A 16,691-nucleotide genomic window follows, 5' to 3' on the forward strand; every position below is an offset into this window, starting at 1 on the left:
TGCCACCCGGTCGCTGGCAGACCTCTTCCCCTCCTCACCTGCCTCCTTCCTTCCCTTCTCCCTTGCTCTGCTCATCTTCTCCTGCCTCCCCCCCCTTAGGAAGAGGCAGCGGCCCGGTGGAGCCTGCCCCGGCACTGGTACCCCATACTCTTGTAGGGGCAGGGGCCTGGCCAACGGTCCTGATTTCCTAGACTCCCTTGCTGCCAGGGACACCCGCATCGCCCAGTTCTGAATGATGAGACCCAGGCAGTCTCCCTGGTCTGGGAAAGCTGTTGTTTTCCAGCTAAAGCACAGGTTCCGGCAGGATACTCCTCTCTGCCCGCCCTCCTCCTGACTAAACTAAGATGGAGCAGCCTCTCCTAACCACGAGGATGAAACACACACTGCAGGCTGGCAGGGCCGTCCATAGAGAGGAGCCCAGGTCCTTGGTCGCACCCCCTGAGCAGGTGCAGCTGCCCACCTCCAGACCCCTCGTGCAAACCCTTTACTTGCTGAATAAACCCCACTGGTCGGTTTCTGCTCACACAGCCAAACACGGTCCCTAACTGGCACACTAGGTGAGGAGGGCTCCCCTCACTGAACAAATGTCCACTCAGTGCCTCGCTTTGCTGGGCACCGTGCTGAGCGCTTGGGCTCCCACAGTGAGTGTGTGAGTCAGACCCTTGACCTCATGGGGTAAGGAGTCATGAAATAAATGAGTGAACAGAACAATGACAAGCTGTGGCTTCAGGAAGGGAGCAGCCAGCCAGTCACCGGAGAAGGCTGCTTTCCCTAAGGACGTGACATACGAACAAACGAACAAACGGAGAGCGGACAGGTGCGGTGGGGTTTAAGGGAGGAAGCGCATCCCCCGGGAGCACGGGCCTGTTAGAAGGAAAGGGCTGGGTGTAATCAGAGAACAGAGAGCAACGCAATGAGGTTGAAACACTGCAGGGGAGACCTGGAGAGACCATGCAGGAGGAGCTGCAGGGACCCTGGCGGCCAGGGAAAGAGAACAGGAAGTGATCCGGAGGTGGCAGGCCAGAGGGCGACGGAAGCCAATACTGCTCTCCCTGTGACACCAAGGGCGAGTTGTCAGGGACAAGGGTGGAAGCAGCTGTTGCAGGGGGTCAGGGGCAAGGACGATGAGGACGCAAAGTGAACCCTCCCCACACGAGGCTGCCTGGTGGGGCCTGGGAGGGAAAAGGGGAGAGTTCACAGCGAGTCTTTGGTTCTTTGGTAATCACGGGGAAGGAGCAGGACAGAATCGGGGGCTGTGCTGCGGGGGCTGTCGCAGCTTGTTAATAAGAACTTTGAGGCCTGCACTGCGACTCACTAGGCTAATCCTCTGCCTGTGGCGCCGGCACCCCGGGTTCTAGTCCTGGTTGGGGCGCCAGATTCTGTCCCAGTTGCTCCTCTTCCAGGCCAGCTTTCTGCTGTGGCCAGGGAAGGCAGTGGAGGATGGCCAAAGTGCTTGGGCCCTGCACCCGCATGGGAGACCAGGAGAAGCACCTGGCTCCTGGCTTCAGATCAGTGCAGCGCGCCAGCTGTAGCGGCCATTTGGGGGGTGAACCAATGGAAGGAAGACTTTTCTCTCTGTCTCTCTCATTAACTCTGCCTGTCAAAAAAAAAAAAAACCAACTTTGGATATCTGCTGAGAGGTGATGAGGGAGCTGAAGTTCCAACAGGGGCAGGGCACCTTCTGTCCACCAAGGGTCAACTGACTGGATATCAATAACATCATGCACGGGCCACACAAAACTATCAACTTAAGAAAAAGCCTCTGGTTGCCTTGGCCGCGCCAGACCACATGACTTTGCTGGCCCTATGTGGCCCATGTGTGGCCCATGGGCCGGACGGTCCCCTGTATCGAGAGCGTGAACTGCTCTTCAGTGCAGTCACCGACCGTCACGACTTCCTCCAGCAGTGCCAGGCAGCTGCGGGCAGGGGTGTCAGGCCCAGAGGGGACAGGTGACCCAAGAGTGGCAGGAGGAGCCCGATGCACACTGGAGGAGGTGGGGGGTTCTGCTGGTGGGGCGGGTGACACTGACACGCCGGGCCCTTCACGTGTGTGGGTGCATTCATTCTTCAGTGAGTCCCACCCCCACGGCGGGGGGTGGGGAGGACTGAGACACCAGACGCTGAGGCGTTGTCTCAAGTTCACACAGCTGATAAAGGTCTGCTGTTCAAGCCGAATTCCTTAGCCACTGAACCTCACTCCTTAGCTCGCAGCACTGAATGAAGAGTGAGGTGAGATCAGGGTGAAGATTGCGGGGAGAAAGCAAGCACAAGGCAGGGAGACCACATCTGGCTGCGTGGCCTCGTGGGTGTGGCTGAGTCAGAGTGGAGGGCATCAGTGTGAAGAAGAAAGTCAAGAGGCTCTGGGTCAGGCCTGCAGGCCCAAGGGCACCTGGCTATGGACTCAGTGTCATCCAAGTGCCCACTGAATGCCTGCAAAGACACAGCCAAAAAAAAAAAAAAAAAAAAGACACAAAAGATCACCATAAATGAAGCCTAACAGGTGGTCTAATCCCAGAATCTGGGAGAAATTGGATAATCATAAAGCCGACACGACTGGATGAAGGAAGCATACTTGGGCATCTGGCTTTGCTTCATGACACGGGAGCCTGATGGCAGACACCCCCTACCTATCCCATCTGACAGAGACCCAGGGCTGCTGGGAGTGCACGGGGTAGGCCCAGCCAGGACACCAGGCGGTGTGAACACCTAAAACAGATGGGGAGCACACCCCCCACACACACAGAGAGAGAGAGAGAGAGAGAGCGCACGCTCACATCTCTACATCCATAAAAAGCAGAAATCGGCAGGGCTGAATGTAAAGCAGCACGCTCGGGCTAAGCCTACTGTGGGAGGTCAGAGGGGCAGGCGAGAGAATCATACCACAGTGTGTGTTCACCACAGTGTGGGTTTACTGTGCATGGAATTCACCTGAATCCGACCACATTTGCTCAGCGTTGAAAGAAAAAACTGGAGAAAAGTCCCTTCCCTTACCCCTGGCCCTTCTCCTTGCTCTTCCTCCATTCAGACTAGAATTCGGAGGAGCAGGGGTTTAACCAAGCAGTTAAGAAGCCCACATCCTACACTGGGTGGGGTACCTGGATTCGATTTTTGCCTCTGGCTCCTGACTCCAGCTTCCCATTAATGTGGCCCCTGGGAGGCAAGTAGCTGGGTTCATACCGCCCACATGGGAGGCCTGGATTGTGTTCCTAGCACTCACCTCTGGCCCCAGCCCGGCACCTGCCACTGCAGTATTTGTGGAGCTCACTCTCTCTTGCTGTCAAATAAATTAATTTTTATTTTATTTATTTTTTTGACAGGCAGAATTAGACATTGAGAGAGAGAGAGAGACAGAGAGAAAGGGCTTCCTTCCATTGGTTCACCCCCCAATGGCCGCTACGGCCAGTGCGCTGCACAGATCTGAAGCCAGGAGCCAGGTGCTTCCTCCTGGTCTCCCATGCGGGTGCAGGGCCCAAGCACTTGGGCCATCCTCCACTGCCTTCCCGGGCCACAGCAGAGAGCTGGACTGGAAGAGGAGCAACCGGGACAGAACCGGCACCCCAACCGGGACTAGAACCCGGGGTGCCAGAGCCACAGGCTCCCACTACCTCCAGGTAGTTTCCCAAACAAAAAGAAGAAAAAAAAGTTTCTTTTTAAAAAAAAATATTTCTTGTACTTTTTCCTAGGTCTTTGAGCTTCCAAGCAATTTGAGGGATTTTTTTCCCCATGCCCCTTGAGCTGTAAACATCACCCCCATGTACAAAGTAACCTGCACTGCCTATGCCTGGATACAGGACAGGAAGGATGGAGGGCTGCAGAGCTACGGGACTCAGGTGCTCGGCCCTGGACATGTCGGCAGGAGGCTCCCCCTCCAAGTGACTAATGCTTCCAAAAAACTCAAGGCAGATGGAGTGGAGGAGGGTACTAAACACATGCTTAGCAGTTCTAGTACAACGGATACTGCCCAGGATACAGATGCAAGAGACCTGAATTCCAATCCAGGATTCTCCACCTCCTCACTGGGTGACTGTGCTCAGTGCCATCTCATTGAGGCCACTTCCTCATCCAGAAAATGGTGGCGACAATGACCGATGTTCTTTCAGAAAATCACATGAATTTATGTCCAAAAGAGCAATGCCCATGTGTAGTCCACGTTCAATGAACGCTATTGAAATCTGCCTGGCAAGGGAATGGCCTCATCACAGAAAGGCGAGGAAGGACATGAACATCTTCCCTCATTATTTCCAGGGGTTCACAGAGTTTGTGCTCAGAAATGCAGGCTAGGGCTGCTGTAACACAGCCTCGACATCAGAAAGCTACTGCTGCCAGTCTTGGAGGCTAGAAGGCTGGGATCAGGGGGTCGGCGGGGTTGGTTCCCTCCGGAGGCCCCGAGAGGGAATCTGTCCTTGCCTCTCTCCCGCATTCTGTGGTTTCCTGTTAATCCACGACGCTCCTTGTCTTATGGAAGCATCGCCCCATCTCTGCCTTCCCCTCCACGTGGCACATGACTGTCTCCAAATCGCCCCATTTCCTAAGGACACCAGTGAACTGGATCAGGACTCCTCCGAACTCTGTAAGGGCCCTATCTCCAAGCAAGGTCACATTTTGAAGACTTCAATATATAAATTTGGGGGTACATGATTCAGTCCCTTAAAACATCTAAAATGTTTTTATTCCAAAAGACATAGAGGTGGTTGGGTGGGGGGCAGGGGGAGTCTGTAATTGGTGGTGGTGGGGGGCTGTGGGGATGAGCTAGAAGGGGCTGGATCACAATTTGCGCTTGGGGACACCCATGCAGGCTGCTCCACAGATACGAGCCAAGGTGGCGTTCAGACTAGCCTGACGGACACGATTCTGCAGCAGAAGCTTAAGGATCTGCTGCAGAGAGGCCACTGGCTACGGGTCAGACAGGAAAGGATCCAGGATGAACTCCCAGGCCCCATCATCCAAGAGCAATAGGCTCAGATGCCCAGCCTCACTGAAGGGTCCAACGGCCTGATCACAGGGCGATGCTGTGGGTCACAGGTACGCAGAGCCTGTGAAGGTGGGACCGCCAGGGGTCCAAGCCCCAGGGACTGCTGAGTACAAGACAAGTCAGGAAAAGACGCCCTCGCCAGCTGAGAGGAGGCTATCTCCTGCCCGTGGGGATCTAAACAATCAGGAGACGACTCTAGAATCGTCTTAGGATGTTACAACCCCTACCAGTGGACTCACCCTAAATTCATCTTTGGCTGGAGTCAGACTTGCTCAATCTAGTGACCAACAGAGACAAGCTTTGAGGGACTCATAGCTAAGACAAAAGCATCTCAGGTGACCCTCAGGAAAGTGGTTACAAAAACACAGCTTCACTGGCATAGCTAGCTCATTCATGGTTAGTCATTCAACACACCTGTGGCAGAGGCAGGCCCGCAAATGTCAATCATTGATTCCAAACCTAGAAGAGCTCGCAGGCTAACTAGAGAGACACAGGCACAAACAAGCCTGGGTGATGCAGTGTGGCAAAGTGCCTGGAGAGCCTACAGCAAAACGTGACAGCTGCCCAGGAGACGAGGGCCATGAGAGTGGGAGATCCCTAAGCCTTCAAACACCGCCCACCTTTGTACCCACCCGTTTCATGTAGTGATTTTTGCAATAGCAATCCCTATAACACGGTGAGGCTTGTGCTTGGCAAAAGGGCTATGCGGAAGGTGGGACTCTGCTCTTACTACGCAACCAATCAGGTAGACAGGAGCCCAGGGAGCAGGAGCAGATGGAACTGCGGAGGAAGCAGAACATCACCTCTGGGGTCTCAGGGAGGAAGAAAAGGACACAGCGATGTTTTAAGAGATTCATTCATTCTAGCGAGATCAGGCAAGGCCCTACCGTAGTCAGGCAGAGCTGGGCACAGGGACACAGTGGGGGGTGCAGAGACCCCCTACCCAACCCATAGACTCCTTGGCTAATGTCCCAGTCATCTTTGAAGGGGGAGGGCAGTAGTCAGGCTTCCTGGGAAACATCACCATAAGCAGTGTCCGGAGTGGGAGTGGTGGGGGTTATCTGTCAACAAGCCCGCAGGCTCTCCACAGGTGCCCTCATGCTAGGGGGAGGACTCACTCAGCTCGGCTGCCTTCTGCACCTGTCCCCCTGGGCAGGCCTGCAGGTGCCATCGTTGTTTTTTGTTTTGTTTTTTTGGGGGGGTAGTTCCCTGGATCTCTTTTCCTTCGTGTTGTCCCGATATGGACCACGCTGACCCAAACTTTGCCCACCTGTGTGTCTGTCTTAATCTTAGCTGTTTGAAGTCCAGCAACATCTTACTCAGCTTTGTGCCCAATTTCTACTGAATGAAGAAAAAACAAATAGTGTTTCTTCTTTAGTCTGTCCACACAGAGAATCAAAGACCTCGGATGGTCACTTCTTAGCAGTATCAACAGGGATCAAGACCAGCAAATCTAAACATTAAACAGAAACCAAGATGAACTGTAACAGGAATAAATGCAAAAATGACAAAGTTGAGTTAATGAAAACAGTGCTACTGCAGGACTCATGGGAGAACTCATTCATTGAACAAACACACGCAGGCCACCCATATTCTAATCACTGAGTGCCAGGTAGTTAGCAGAGAAAATAGGAACAATGTCCCTGAACTTAAATTTGATTAGAAAGAAAGCCCTCAGGGTTTGAAGTGATCACAAGCTTAGTGTGAGTCATCAAGGTAAGATGGCAACAGCAGCAGGGAAAACAAACAAATCCTAACCCATTTTGCCTGTGCCGGGAGAGACTCCTTCCCAGGCCTCATCACAATACACTGTGTGTTGCCCTGTGATGCTCAGATAGCCTGGAGCCAACCATGGATTCCTCCCTTCAAGTTTCAAGAAGGAAGTTGGGGCCCAGCGTTGAGATGCAGTGGGTTAAGTCACAGCTGACAACGCTGGCATCCCATATCAGACACCAGTTTGAGTCCCAGTTGTTCCACTTCTGATCCAGCTCGATGTTAATGTGCCTGGGAACAGCAGTGGAAAATGCCCCCAAGTGCTTGGGGGCCCTGCTGCCATGTGGGAGACTTGGATAGAATCCCTAGCTCCAGACTTTGGCCTGGAACCTCAGTCATTGTGGCCATCTGGGGTTTGAACCAGATGAAAGATCTCTCTCTCGCTGTCTCTCCCTCTCTGTCAATTAAATAAAATAAATCTTAAAAATAAAAGGGCACTGGCAAACCAAAGAGCGTCGTTAGGCGGCTGTGACTGAGAAGTGACAGCAGGACTGCCTGTGTTTGGTAGGAGGAGGCGGACGCCGCCCCCACAGACTGAGCTGTCTGGGCAAGACTCACCTCACACGGTCAGGAGCTCCCCAGCAGCAATCACAAAGAACAGGAGGGGTTTCTCCCAGGGAGGCTGCGCCACAGCGGTGCCGGGGAGGCCCCATGCCAGGGGGAGGGCTGCTGCCGCCTTGGGATAATGCAGAACAGCCTTGCAGATCGGATTAGAAATCAAGAGATCCGACCCAACTGTGAGTCCCACCAACTGGAAGATGAAGACCTCGGTGGCTAGCCCCCATCCATCAGGAAGACAATATTGAGGGGTACAGGCTTTGGATGGGACACAGCTGGACCCCAGTCTCCCGCTGGCAGAAGTTACTGGTGCTCTCTGAGCCTCATTCTTTGCTTATAAAATGGGGATGCCAACAGCCCTACCTCATCACAGCTGTCAGGATTCATGAGATGAGTGCATATAGCGCCCAGCCCTGGGTAAACAGTGTTAGCTCATGGTAATGGTAAGCGCTCTTTGTTTTATTTAACTGTCTTTCAGTTTATTTGGGTGAATCATTTTGCCGTGAGTCTCCCATTCTCTGCATTTCCATATACTAAAGCAATCATTGTAGCAATTCAAAGCATACAGAAGCACCCTAGGGAAATAGGACGCATTTTATTCTCTAGAGAAACTTGGGGAAGGGGAAAAACCCACCCTAGCAGTGCAAAAGGGGATCCTTAGGGATGTCATTAAAGGGATTGCAATTCACTGGAGGAGATGCTAGGAGGTATTCACGCACAGAAGGGCGGAACTAGGCTGCAGCAAGTCAACCCCAGACCCCTGCTCCTTGGAGACTCATCTGACAACAGAAGCAAAACCAACCCAGTGAACTGAGGCTATGAGCAGTAAATCACGCCCCACCGAATTTCCCTCTGCACAGAGACAGGCCTTCACGGGCACAGGCAAGCCGTGGATGCCAGGCAGGGTGACTTCAGCCAAGCCTTCAACTCCAGCCCACAGAGTAGGCACACCCAAATGAATCGAGTTCTCCTGGCCAGTGGAGTGAGTCTCCCAAAGCAGATGCTCACTTTCTGACTAAAGAGGGGGCAAGAAGCTCCCTTTGTGGATGAACAGGAAAGCACGTTCCACCCCCAGCACCCACGGTGAGCCGTGGAGTCCGTCCTGGGAGAAGCTGGCATCATAGTTAAAAACAGACCCAGCGTAGGGGCTGGGATGCAGGATGCTGACATGGGAGATGGACTGTTTGGGCTGGGCCAGGGGTTTCAAGGGAAGGGGTGAGGTTAGGGGTCGGAGTGGGATGCTTTGTAGGAGAAGCTACATCTGGGGAGGGTGGGTGGGAAAGCTTCAATAGCAAGGGCGACAGGAAGGGAGGCAGAGAGGGACTCCGGGAAGGACAAGGACTGCGAAGAAGGAAGGGCAGGGTTACAGTGACTGCCTGACTGTCCATTCAGAAAACGCCACAAGTCCCAACCTTGTGCCACGCGTGGCTGCACTGTGAGCTCACACAGGAACACAAAGAGGAGGTAAGTCTAATTGGTGCCCTTGAAGATCCTGAGTTTACAGTGGCCTATTTGACAGGAGGCCCAGAAAGAGAAGATATTGAGGGCTGAGGAAGGAGGGTAGGTAAGGGCTGTGAGGTGGAGGAGGGTCGTCCCTCAATGGGACCATCCCACTGAGAACCCCATGTGCCTTTCCATTGATGTAATGGTCTGGACTCTCCTGCCTCTGGCTCTTCCTTTCGTTGCCCCGCCTGAGACAAAGGGGTTGCTGTGAACAGGAATACATGGTGGCCTGGGTTCCTGCCCCACTGCTACTGTGGCCACGGCTGTCTCCCATGGATTCATGGGTACAGCACTGGCAGCGGGTGGATGAGGCAGGAGAGCAACAAGGAAGAAAAAAAACTAAAGGATCTGGCAAATCTCCCAGGGTGGCTGCAACCCAGGAGACTTGTCGCTTTCCCTGATGCCCCTCGCTGACTACAGATGACCAGTGTACAGGCAGAAGAGTCCCGGGGATCAAGCCACTCTTCCAAAGGCCTGAGGGAACACCAGAGCACTCCTAGGGAAGCTTTGCCTCCATCTGCATCTTCAGAAATGCCATTTCCCTCCGAGGCTGATAGAAATTTCTAGGGAGTTGAAACTATGTCGCCCATCTAAGAGTGTGGCCAATCTGAGGGTGCTGTCCTGAGCCGAGCTCCTGAGTGACGCGGGCCTTCTGCACCAGCCGTGCGGCAGGGCTGCCCGGGCTGACAGGCACCATGAGCGGTGCTCCTGCCCAGGGCACCCCCTGTTGCAGGAATCACATCTCAGGATGGATGGGATGCAAGTTGGGATGCCACAGTAATAAATGAATAAACGTTGGGAAAGACTTGAGGGACATATATGTACACATTTAGCCATCTCATACCCCTCTCAGCACCACTACAGCGTGCACACATGCACACACACACCCCAGATACTCCCACTCACCAAGGCTACCATTCCCCAAAGCTGAACTTTGTCTTTTTGTGGTTTTGTTTTGCTTTTCACGCTAGGTCTTTTTACCCCTGTTTCTTGGAGCACAGCTCTGGCCATAGCCTCTGCGGAGAAGCCAAGGGTGGGAAACACCGTGACACCCAGCACTCACCAGGCTCCTGTGAAAGGCTCCTGCTCTGCCCTCACTCTGACTCTGAAATCAGCCAGCAGTCACCTGGGAACTTCTGAAAGCATCAACAAAATAACCGCTGCACCTGCCACTGGGAGTCAGAAACAGAGGCAAACCCGGAGCCCTGTGTGGCAGCGCCCTCACACGGTTCTCACTCACCGGAAAACAGGTCCCCCGTTCACACAGCAAAGGGGCCCCATGGGAGGACTCTCCAGACTGAAGCAACAGCTCTCTGTGGGAGTGCATTGAGGGCTGTTGACCTTTTACAGTCGCTCCCACTCCTCCCTCCTGCACGGATTACACATCACGCCTCCCGTGAGCCCGGCTTCTAGTTCAGATTCCGTTACTCAAAACTGCCAACACAAGGGGTCGCAAACAGGTGCAACTTTTTTTTGTTACCCAAGTATTCACCTGGTTTTTGACAACACCCATGTAATGAGCAGTGGGTTTCTTCCTTTTCATGTCATGAGCGCACTTACAATTAATGGTCAGTTAATGCAGCAATTTTCATTTCTGCTAAAATTATCAGTGTTTGCCTCATAAACAAACAAACAAAAAATTCTGTGACCGGACCAGAAAGTTCTTTGCAGATCCTGCCATCAAATTTCCACTGCACAGGGAGCGGGCCCGGGTGTGGGCATTTAGTTTACAGTCCAAATCCACTTCCGTGAGCTCCCTCCTATACAGCGCCGGGGGCCACGGGGAAGGAGGGAGGGAAGCCCTGGGCTGTGGAACCGCGCAAGCGTGCACGCGCACGGACAGGTGCTTCTGTTCCGCCCTGAGCCAGGATTCCGGGGTTGGTTCCCAAAGGGTGGGAAGAGGAAGCGACACGACGACGCCACCGGGGCAACCCCAGGAAGGCGCCTTGTCTGCAGAACGAGAGAGGGACCAGGTGGCTACGGGTGGCGAAGTCACCGCCCTGGTGCGCAGGTGGCAGGAGGGGCCTCTGGATCACCGCAGCGGGGAGGCGAGCCGCAGGCGGGTGGGGGGCCTGGGGTGGGTGAGTGGCGGAGTGAGCTGTCCGTCCCCTGGTCCCCCGCAGCGGACCCCGCACCGGCCCCGGCCCCGCGTTGGTCCCGCTAGCGCAGGACAGGAGCTGAGCGGGGGCTCTGGGTGCGCGCGCGCTGGGCTAGGGTCCGCGTGTCTCGCCCCCCGCCAGCGATTCCCTGGGGGCTCGAGCTGCGGGCTTTTCTTCCCGCGAGCGGGGCGCTGCCGGGCAGGGGCTGCGGGCCTGGCTCACTCACCCGCGTGCAGGCCGCCCGCCTCGGGGCCGCTGTCCGGGCCGGCGGCGCTGGGCGGCGCGTCCGAGTCGGTGTAGGTGAGCCAGGTGGACTCGGTCTCCCGGGTCCAGCTCTCGTAGTAGCGAGGCTCGATGGCATCGGCCCGGCTCCCGCCGCAGCCCATCCTCCCGCGCTGCGGGTGCGCCCGGCGGCCGCTCGCCTAGCGGCTGGGGCTGCGGCTCAGCCCCGGCGGCGACATCGCGTCCCTGCGCCCGCCCGCGCCGCAGCCTCAGCCGCAGCCCGCACACAGCTCCCGCCGCGCCCGCCCCTCTTCTCCGCCTCCGAGGCCCTCCTCCCACCTCTCCTTCCCCACCTCCCCTCGGCCTCGCCTCTAGCCCAGCCCGGCCGGAGTACCCCGCTCGCCTGCACCCTCCCTTAGTGCTCCTGAGCCGGCCGCCGCGCTGGAGCCGCACCGGAAGCGGGAGGAGTGTGGGGGTCCCGCGAGGGATTACTGTTCCTAGTCTCTAGTCTGCCCGTCCGTCCGTCCATCCATGCGCCCACCCATCTCCCAGCTACGACTCACCCATCCATCCCCCTACCTACCTGTCATCCAGCTACTGCTCATCCATCCACTTACCCACTCATCCATCCACCCACCCTTCTACCACCCGTTCATCTACTGACCCTCCCTCAGTCCCTCTCTTCCCTCCTTGGTTCCTCTTCATTAGGAAAGAACTGAAAAGTTTAGAAAAAGAGGCCCCCAAGCTTCCGAGGTTCGAGTCCCAGCTACTGCACTTGCGATCCAGCTCCCTGCTAAGGCACCTGGGAAAGCGGTGGAAGATGCCCAAGGCCGTGCACAGACATGGGAGACCCAGATGAAGCTCCTGGCCCCTGGCTTTGTTCTGGCCCATCCCCGGCCATTGTGGCCATTTGGGGAGTGAGCCAGCAGACAGAAGATCTATCTCTTCCTCCTTTCTGTATCTGTGCCTTTAAAATACATAAATATTTTAAAAAATAAAAAGCAATGGAGCTGGGGGCTGGCCACAGCAAGTGGAAAGAAGGCGTGGCCGCTAAGAACTAGGGGGCGGAGCCGGCACCTGCACCGTGGCTCACTTGGTTAATCCTCCGCTTGCGGCGCTGGCATCCCATATGGGCGGGGGTTCTAGTCCCGGTTGCTCCTCTTCCAGTCCAGCTCTCTGCTGTGGCCCGGGAAGGCAGTGTAGGATGGCCTAAGTGCTTGGGTCCCTGCACCCACATGGGAGACCAGGAGGAAGCACCTGGCTCCTGGCTTCAGATGGGCGCAGTTCAGGCCGTGGTGGCCATTTTGGGGGTGAACCAACGGAAGGAAGCCCTTTCTCTCTGTCTCTCTCTCTCACTGTCTGTCAAAAAGAAGAAAAAAGAAAGAACTAGGGGGCAGCTGGGCCAGGTTTGTCTTGTTGTAGGGAGCAGGCAGGAGGGCCTTGCATTTCACAGAGAGCCATGCTGGCTACTGTCACCAGCATCCACTTCAGTTCTGCAACTTCATGACCCTCTGAACTTCGTCCTCAACAAAGTGAAAGGTCACCAGGAACCTGAAACACCCAGGAACCAACTATGGGTGGAGCTGGCAGGCAGGCCTCCCTCCCAGCCCCCTGGTGCCCTTGACATTCCCAGGCAAGTCTCAGCAGTAGGTTCAGGGCCTTTGGGAAGAGGTTGCAAGGCTGAGGTCCCCAGCAGGGAGGTTAGATGAAAGAGGGGCTCACAGGCCAGGTGGGTGCCCCCTGTGACCCCTGGCTGTGGAAGAACCAGAGCCAGGGAGCCAGAGGGGTCTCTGAGGCAGAGGCCCAGGTCAGGTGCCACCTGCCTATCTACGCAAGAACGCAGCAGAGGGTGGCCACACGTGGCCTGCTGCGGCCGGAGTGTGGCTGCTCCTTCCTCACGCGGGTCTGGGCAGCCACCTGGGAGAGAGGCTCAAGACGCACGTGGAAAGTGCAGACTATAAAAGACCATGCGCTGATTTCAAAACGTCACTGCACCACAACAAACTCACCTTTCTATTCAAATTTTTCCTCGCCTCTCCTGTCCTCTCCTCTCTTCTCTAAGAACTTCTCCAAGTCCATTTGTGTATTTTGAGCTTCTTCTCTTTTCCTACAGCCATTTCTGCATAACATCATCCATAGTGCAATGTTCTATCATTTTCACGGAATCACTTGCTATGACCTAACACCGCAGTCAGAGAATGTTCTCTTGAGAGGCTGAGAGACAGAGACAGGCAGAGCTCCTGTCTGCGGCTTCACTCCCAGATGCCCGATCCGAACCACCACCTGCTGCCTCCCAGGGTCTGCAGGAGCAGGAAGCTGGAGGGGGGAGCCAGAGCTGGGAACGGAACCACATACTGTGATGTGGAATGTGGGTGGCTGGGCTAACGGGCATCTTAGTGCTAGGCCAAAGGCCCTCGCCAGAGAATTTCTGAGTCCAGGAAACTTGGAGCAGTTGCCAGTTCTTGACTTGACCCCGTGGCTCCCAGTCAGAGAGTAACTGTTATCTCCCACAGAGCTCAAATTTCAGACAGAGCTCGGGGCCTCTGGTTACTGTGGCTCTTTTATAATTTAATTTTTTTCTAATTTATTTATTTGAGGGGCAGAGAGAGAGAGACAGAGAGAGAGAAGTCAGTACAGTTTTTATCTGCTTCCTGGGTGGCAGGAATCCAATTACGTGAGCCGTCACTGCTGTCTCCCAGGGTCCACACTCGCAGAAAGCTGGATCCAGGAGCGGAGGCAAGAACTGAGCGCAGGTACTTCAGTCCGGGATGTGGGCATTGTAACCCCCAGGCCAGACAGCCACCCCGCTGTGTTCTTGTAAGTACAACTCCCTCGTTGGGACTGAATTCACTCTTAAGCCTTTAAGAAAAAATTAAATGTACGCATGTAAAATGTAATAAATGACCTTAAACCATCTGTTCAGAATGTGTAACTTGACTGCTAGGAACTGGCCACCTTTTTCCATCAAGTTTGAGAGCAACGTGAGAAGGGTTGCAACTGGGAACAACAGGAAAGCCTTAGCCAAGGCCATCCAGACCATGAAGCAAACAATCCCTTTAAAACGTGCTGCTGAGCAGCAGCTGTCACCTAATGGGAGTCTAGAATAAAATACCAGTGGCTTGGGGACCTGTGTGGTGGGTGCCACCTCTGGCTCATTGCTCCGGAAACCAGAGCAGAGCGCTTCAGGGCACAGGGCCCTTCCTGTGGCCAGCATCCCAGGGCTCTGCCCCACCTCTGGGAGCACAGAAAGGAGACTCCCAGCAAGGCCGACCACTGGGCAGAACCGAAGGCTCAGCAGGAACCCAACCCTGCCTTGGGGACCCAGCATCTGAAACTGTGTAACGATAGATTCCCCCTTAGAGGTCTCCACCTTCCCAAGTGAAAAGTAGCACGAGGGAGGCACAGGCAGCAATCATTCTGGGCCCACAGGGTGCACCCTTGTGTGTGGCCCTCAGCCCTCAGGGCCTGAATGCCAAACCCAGCAAGCGCTCGCACACCAGTGCTGGAGCCCCTACCTGCCCTCGGGTAGGGGAGAGATTTTCAGTTTCCATAGGTCACCCCTGCAGGTCCCCAGTCTTGGCCTAGCTGACACATCCTCACTCATCTACCACGCATAATTTCTTTATCAAAGAAGAGAACTCAAAGTTAACAGCCCAAAGCACAAAATCAGATTCCATACTCTCCATACTCCACACCTGGAGAAAAACATCAGACAGTGTCATTTGATGTTAGCCCATTCACTATGTCTCGCCTTCGAAGAATGACTCCATCCCCAGGAAATGAGGGGTGCACCTGGAACCCAGGTGATGCCGATGTGGGGAAATATGACAGTGCAAAAACAAGTAAAGGAAACTGAAATATTAAGACAGCAGGAGGGTTGATGAGTTTAAAAGGATCAATGTTTTAACAGGTTGGGAAAGATGAAGCAGAATGGGCTGGAGTTGTGGCACAGTGGGTAAAGCTGCCGCCTGCAATGCTGACTTCCCATATGAATGCCAGTTCAAGTCCAGGCTGCTCCATTTCCAATCCAGCTCCCTGCTCATGCACCTGGGAAAGCAGCAGAAGATAGCCCAGTGCTTGGGCTCCTGCCACCCACACAGGAGACCCAGATGGAGTTCCAGGCTCCCGCCAGCTTTTGCAACTATCTGGAGAGTGAACCTGCAGAAGGAAGATCTCTCTCCAGCTCTGCCTTTCAAGTAAATAAAATAAATCTTAAAAAAAAAAAAAAAGACAAAGTGGGGGTTTGGCAAAAGGAAGAATTGGATGTGCTATCACAAAATATTTATAGAGGGAATGAAATTTAAATGTGAAACTGAGCATGATAGAGCTCATTCTCCCTCTACTAATCTTGAGACCAAATAGCTCTCATGGGAAGGAGAGCAGCTCCCTTGGGTTAATCCCAGCAGGTTCTTCTGGTGACTGAAGTGTCCTGTGGTTTATCAGACCCTACACTGAAACACAGGGCAAAGCCGTGTCTGACGTTCCCCAGTACCTGGGTTCATTGCACTTCCTTTTGTATAGTACCTGCTCATCCATGAGATGTGATGAATGACCGATCTGCTCTGTCACAAGGGAATGTGGGTGACATACACAGGGAATGGCCTGGAGAGGAGAATCTGAGGATGATGAGGTCGGTGGGTGAAGTTTAAAATGACAGAATGAGCAGCTGCTTTCGTCACAAAAGACGCCGGGTCTGGAGGCTGCAGGCCCTGCCCCAGGTGAGCCTCTGGGGGAGGATCCAATGATGCCCTGCTGCACCTGCCCGGAGACCAAGGCGCGACGCATGCATCATGGGAAGGAGAAGAGCATTAGGGTCACATAACTGAGGTCACAGGAGTGTGCGAGAGCCCAGGGATTCAAGACAGGAAGTAGTGCTCTACTCTGTGAGTCCCTGAACAGTGGAGAATAAACAACATTGCAAGTTCTTTAATGAGCTCTGATAAACAGAAAAATACCCATAGTCAAAGATCTTCAGGTGTGCTTGTGTCTTTTTGTGTTCCTCACATGATCACATAGCTCGTGTGTGTGTGTGTGCATGCATCTGTATTAAAATGTAATATCGGGGCCAGCACTGTGGCATAGCATGTAAAGCCACCGCCTGCAGTGCCAGCATCCGATGTGGATGCTGGTTCGAATCCCGGCTGCTCCACTTTTGATCCAGATCTCTGCTATGGCCTAGGAAAGCAGCTACCTGCATGGGAGACCCAGAAGAAGCTCCTGGCTCCTGGCTCCTGGCTTCGGATTGGCCCAGCTCCGGCTGTTGCGGCCATATGGGGAGTGAATCAGTGGATGGAAGACACCCCCCTCCCCCGCCTGTACCTCCAACTCTGCCTTTCAAATAAATAAACTCTGTAAAAAAAAAATGGGTGTGGTGGCACTGTTGTGTAGCAGGTAAAGCTGCCACCTGCAGTGCCAGCATCCCATATGGGTGCCAGTTCAAGTCCTGGCTGCTCCACTTTCGATCCAGCTCTCTGCTATGGACTGGGAAAGCAGTAGAAGATGGCCCAAGTCCTTGGGATCCTACACCTGCATGGGAGACCTGAAAGAAGCTCCTGGCTCCTGGC

The 16,691-nt window shown here is 54.4% G+C and overlaps 1 protein-coding gene across 1 annotated transcript in view; it reads right to left on the reverse strand.

The window, feature by feature from the left end:
• The window catches only part of BAALC (BAALC binder of MAP3K1 and KLF4), a 78,010-nt gene extending 66,719 nt beyond the window's left edge, over positions 1–11,291 (reverse strand). The window contains exon 1 of the mRNA XM_062189482.1: positions 11,132–11,291. Within this exon, the coding sequence (XP_062045466.1) occupies positions 11,132–11,291 (160 nt within the window). The remainder of the gene's footprint in view (positions 1–11,131) is intronic.
• Positions 11,292–16,691: the final 5,400 nt, after the last annotated feature.

Source organism: Lepus europaeus, chromosome 4, assembly GCF_033115175.1.
Source record: "Lepus europaeus isolate LE1 chromosome 4, mLepTim1.pri, whole genome shotgun sequence".
Taxonomy (NCBI): Eukaryota; Metazoa; Chordata; class Mammalia; order Lagomorpha; family Leporidae; genus Lepus; species Lepus europaeus.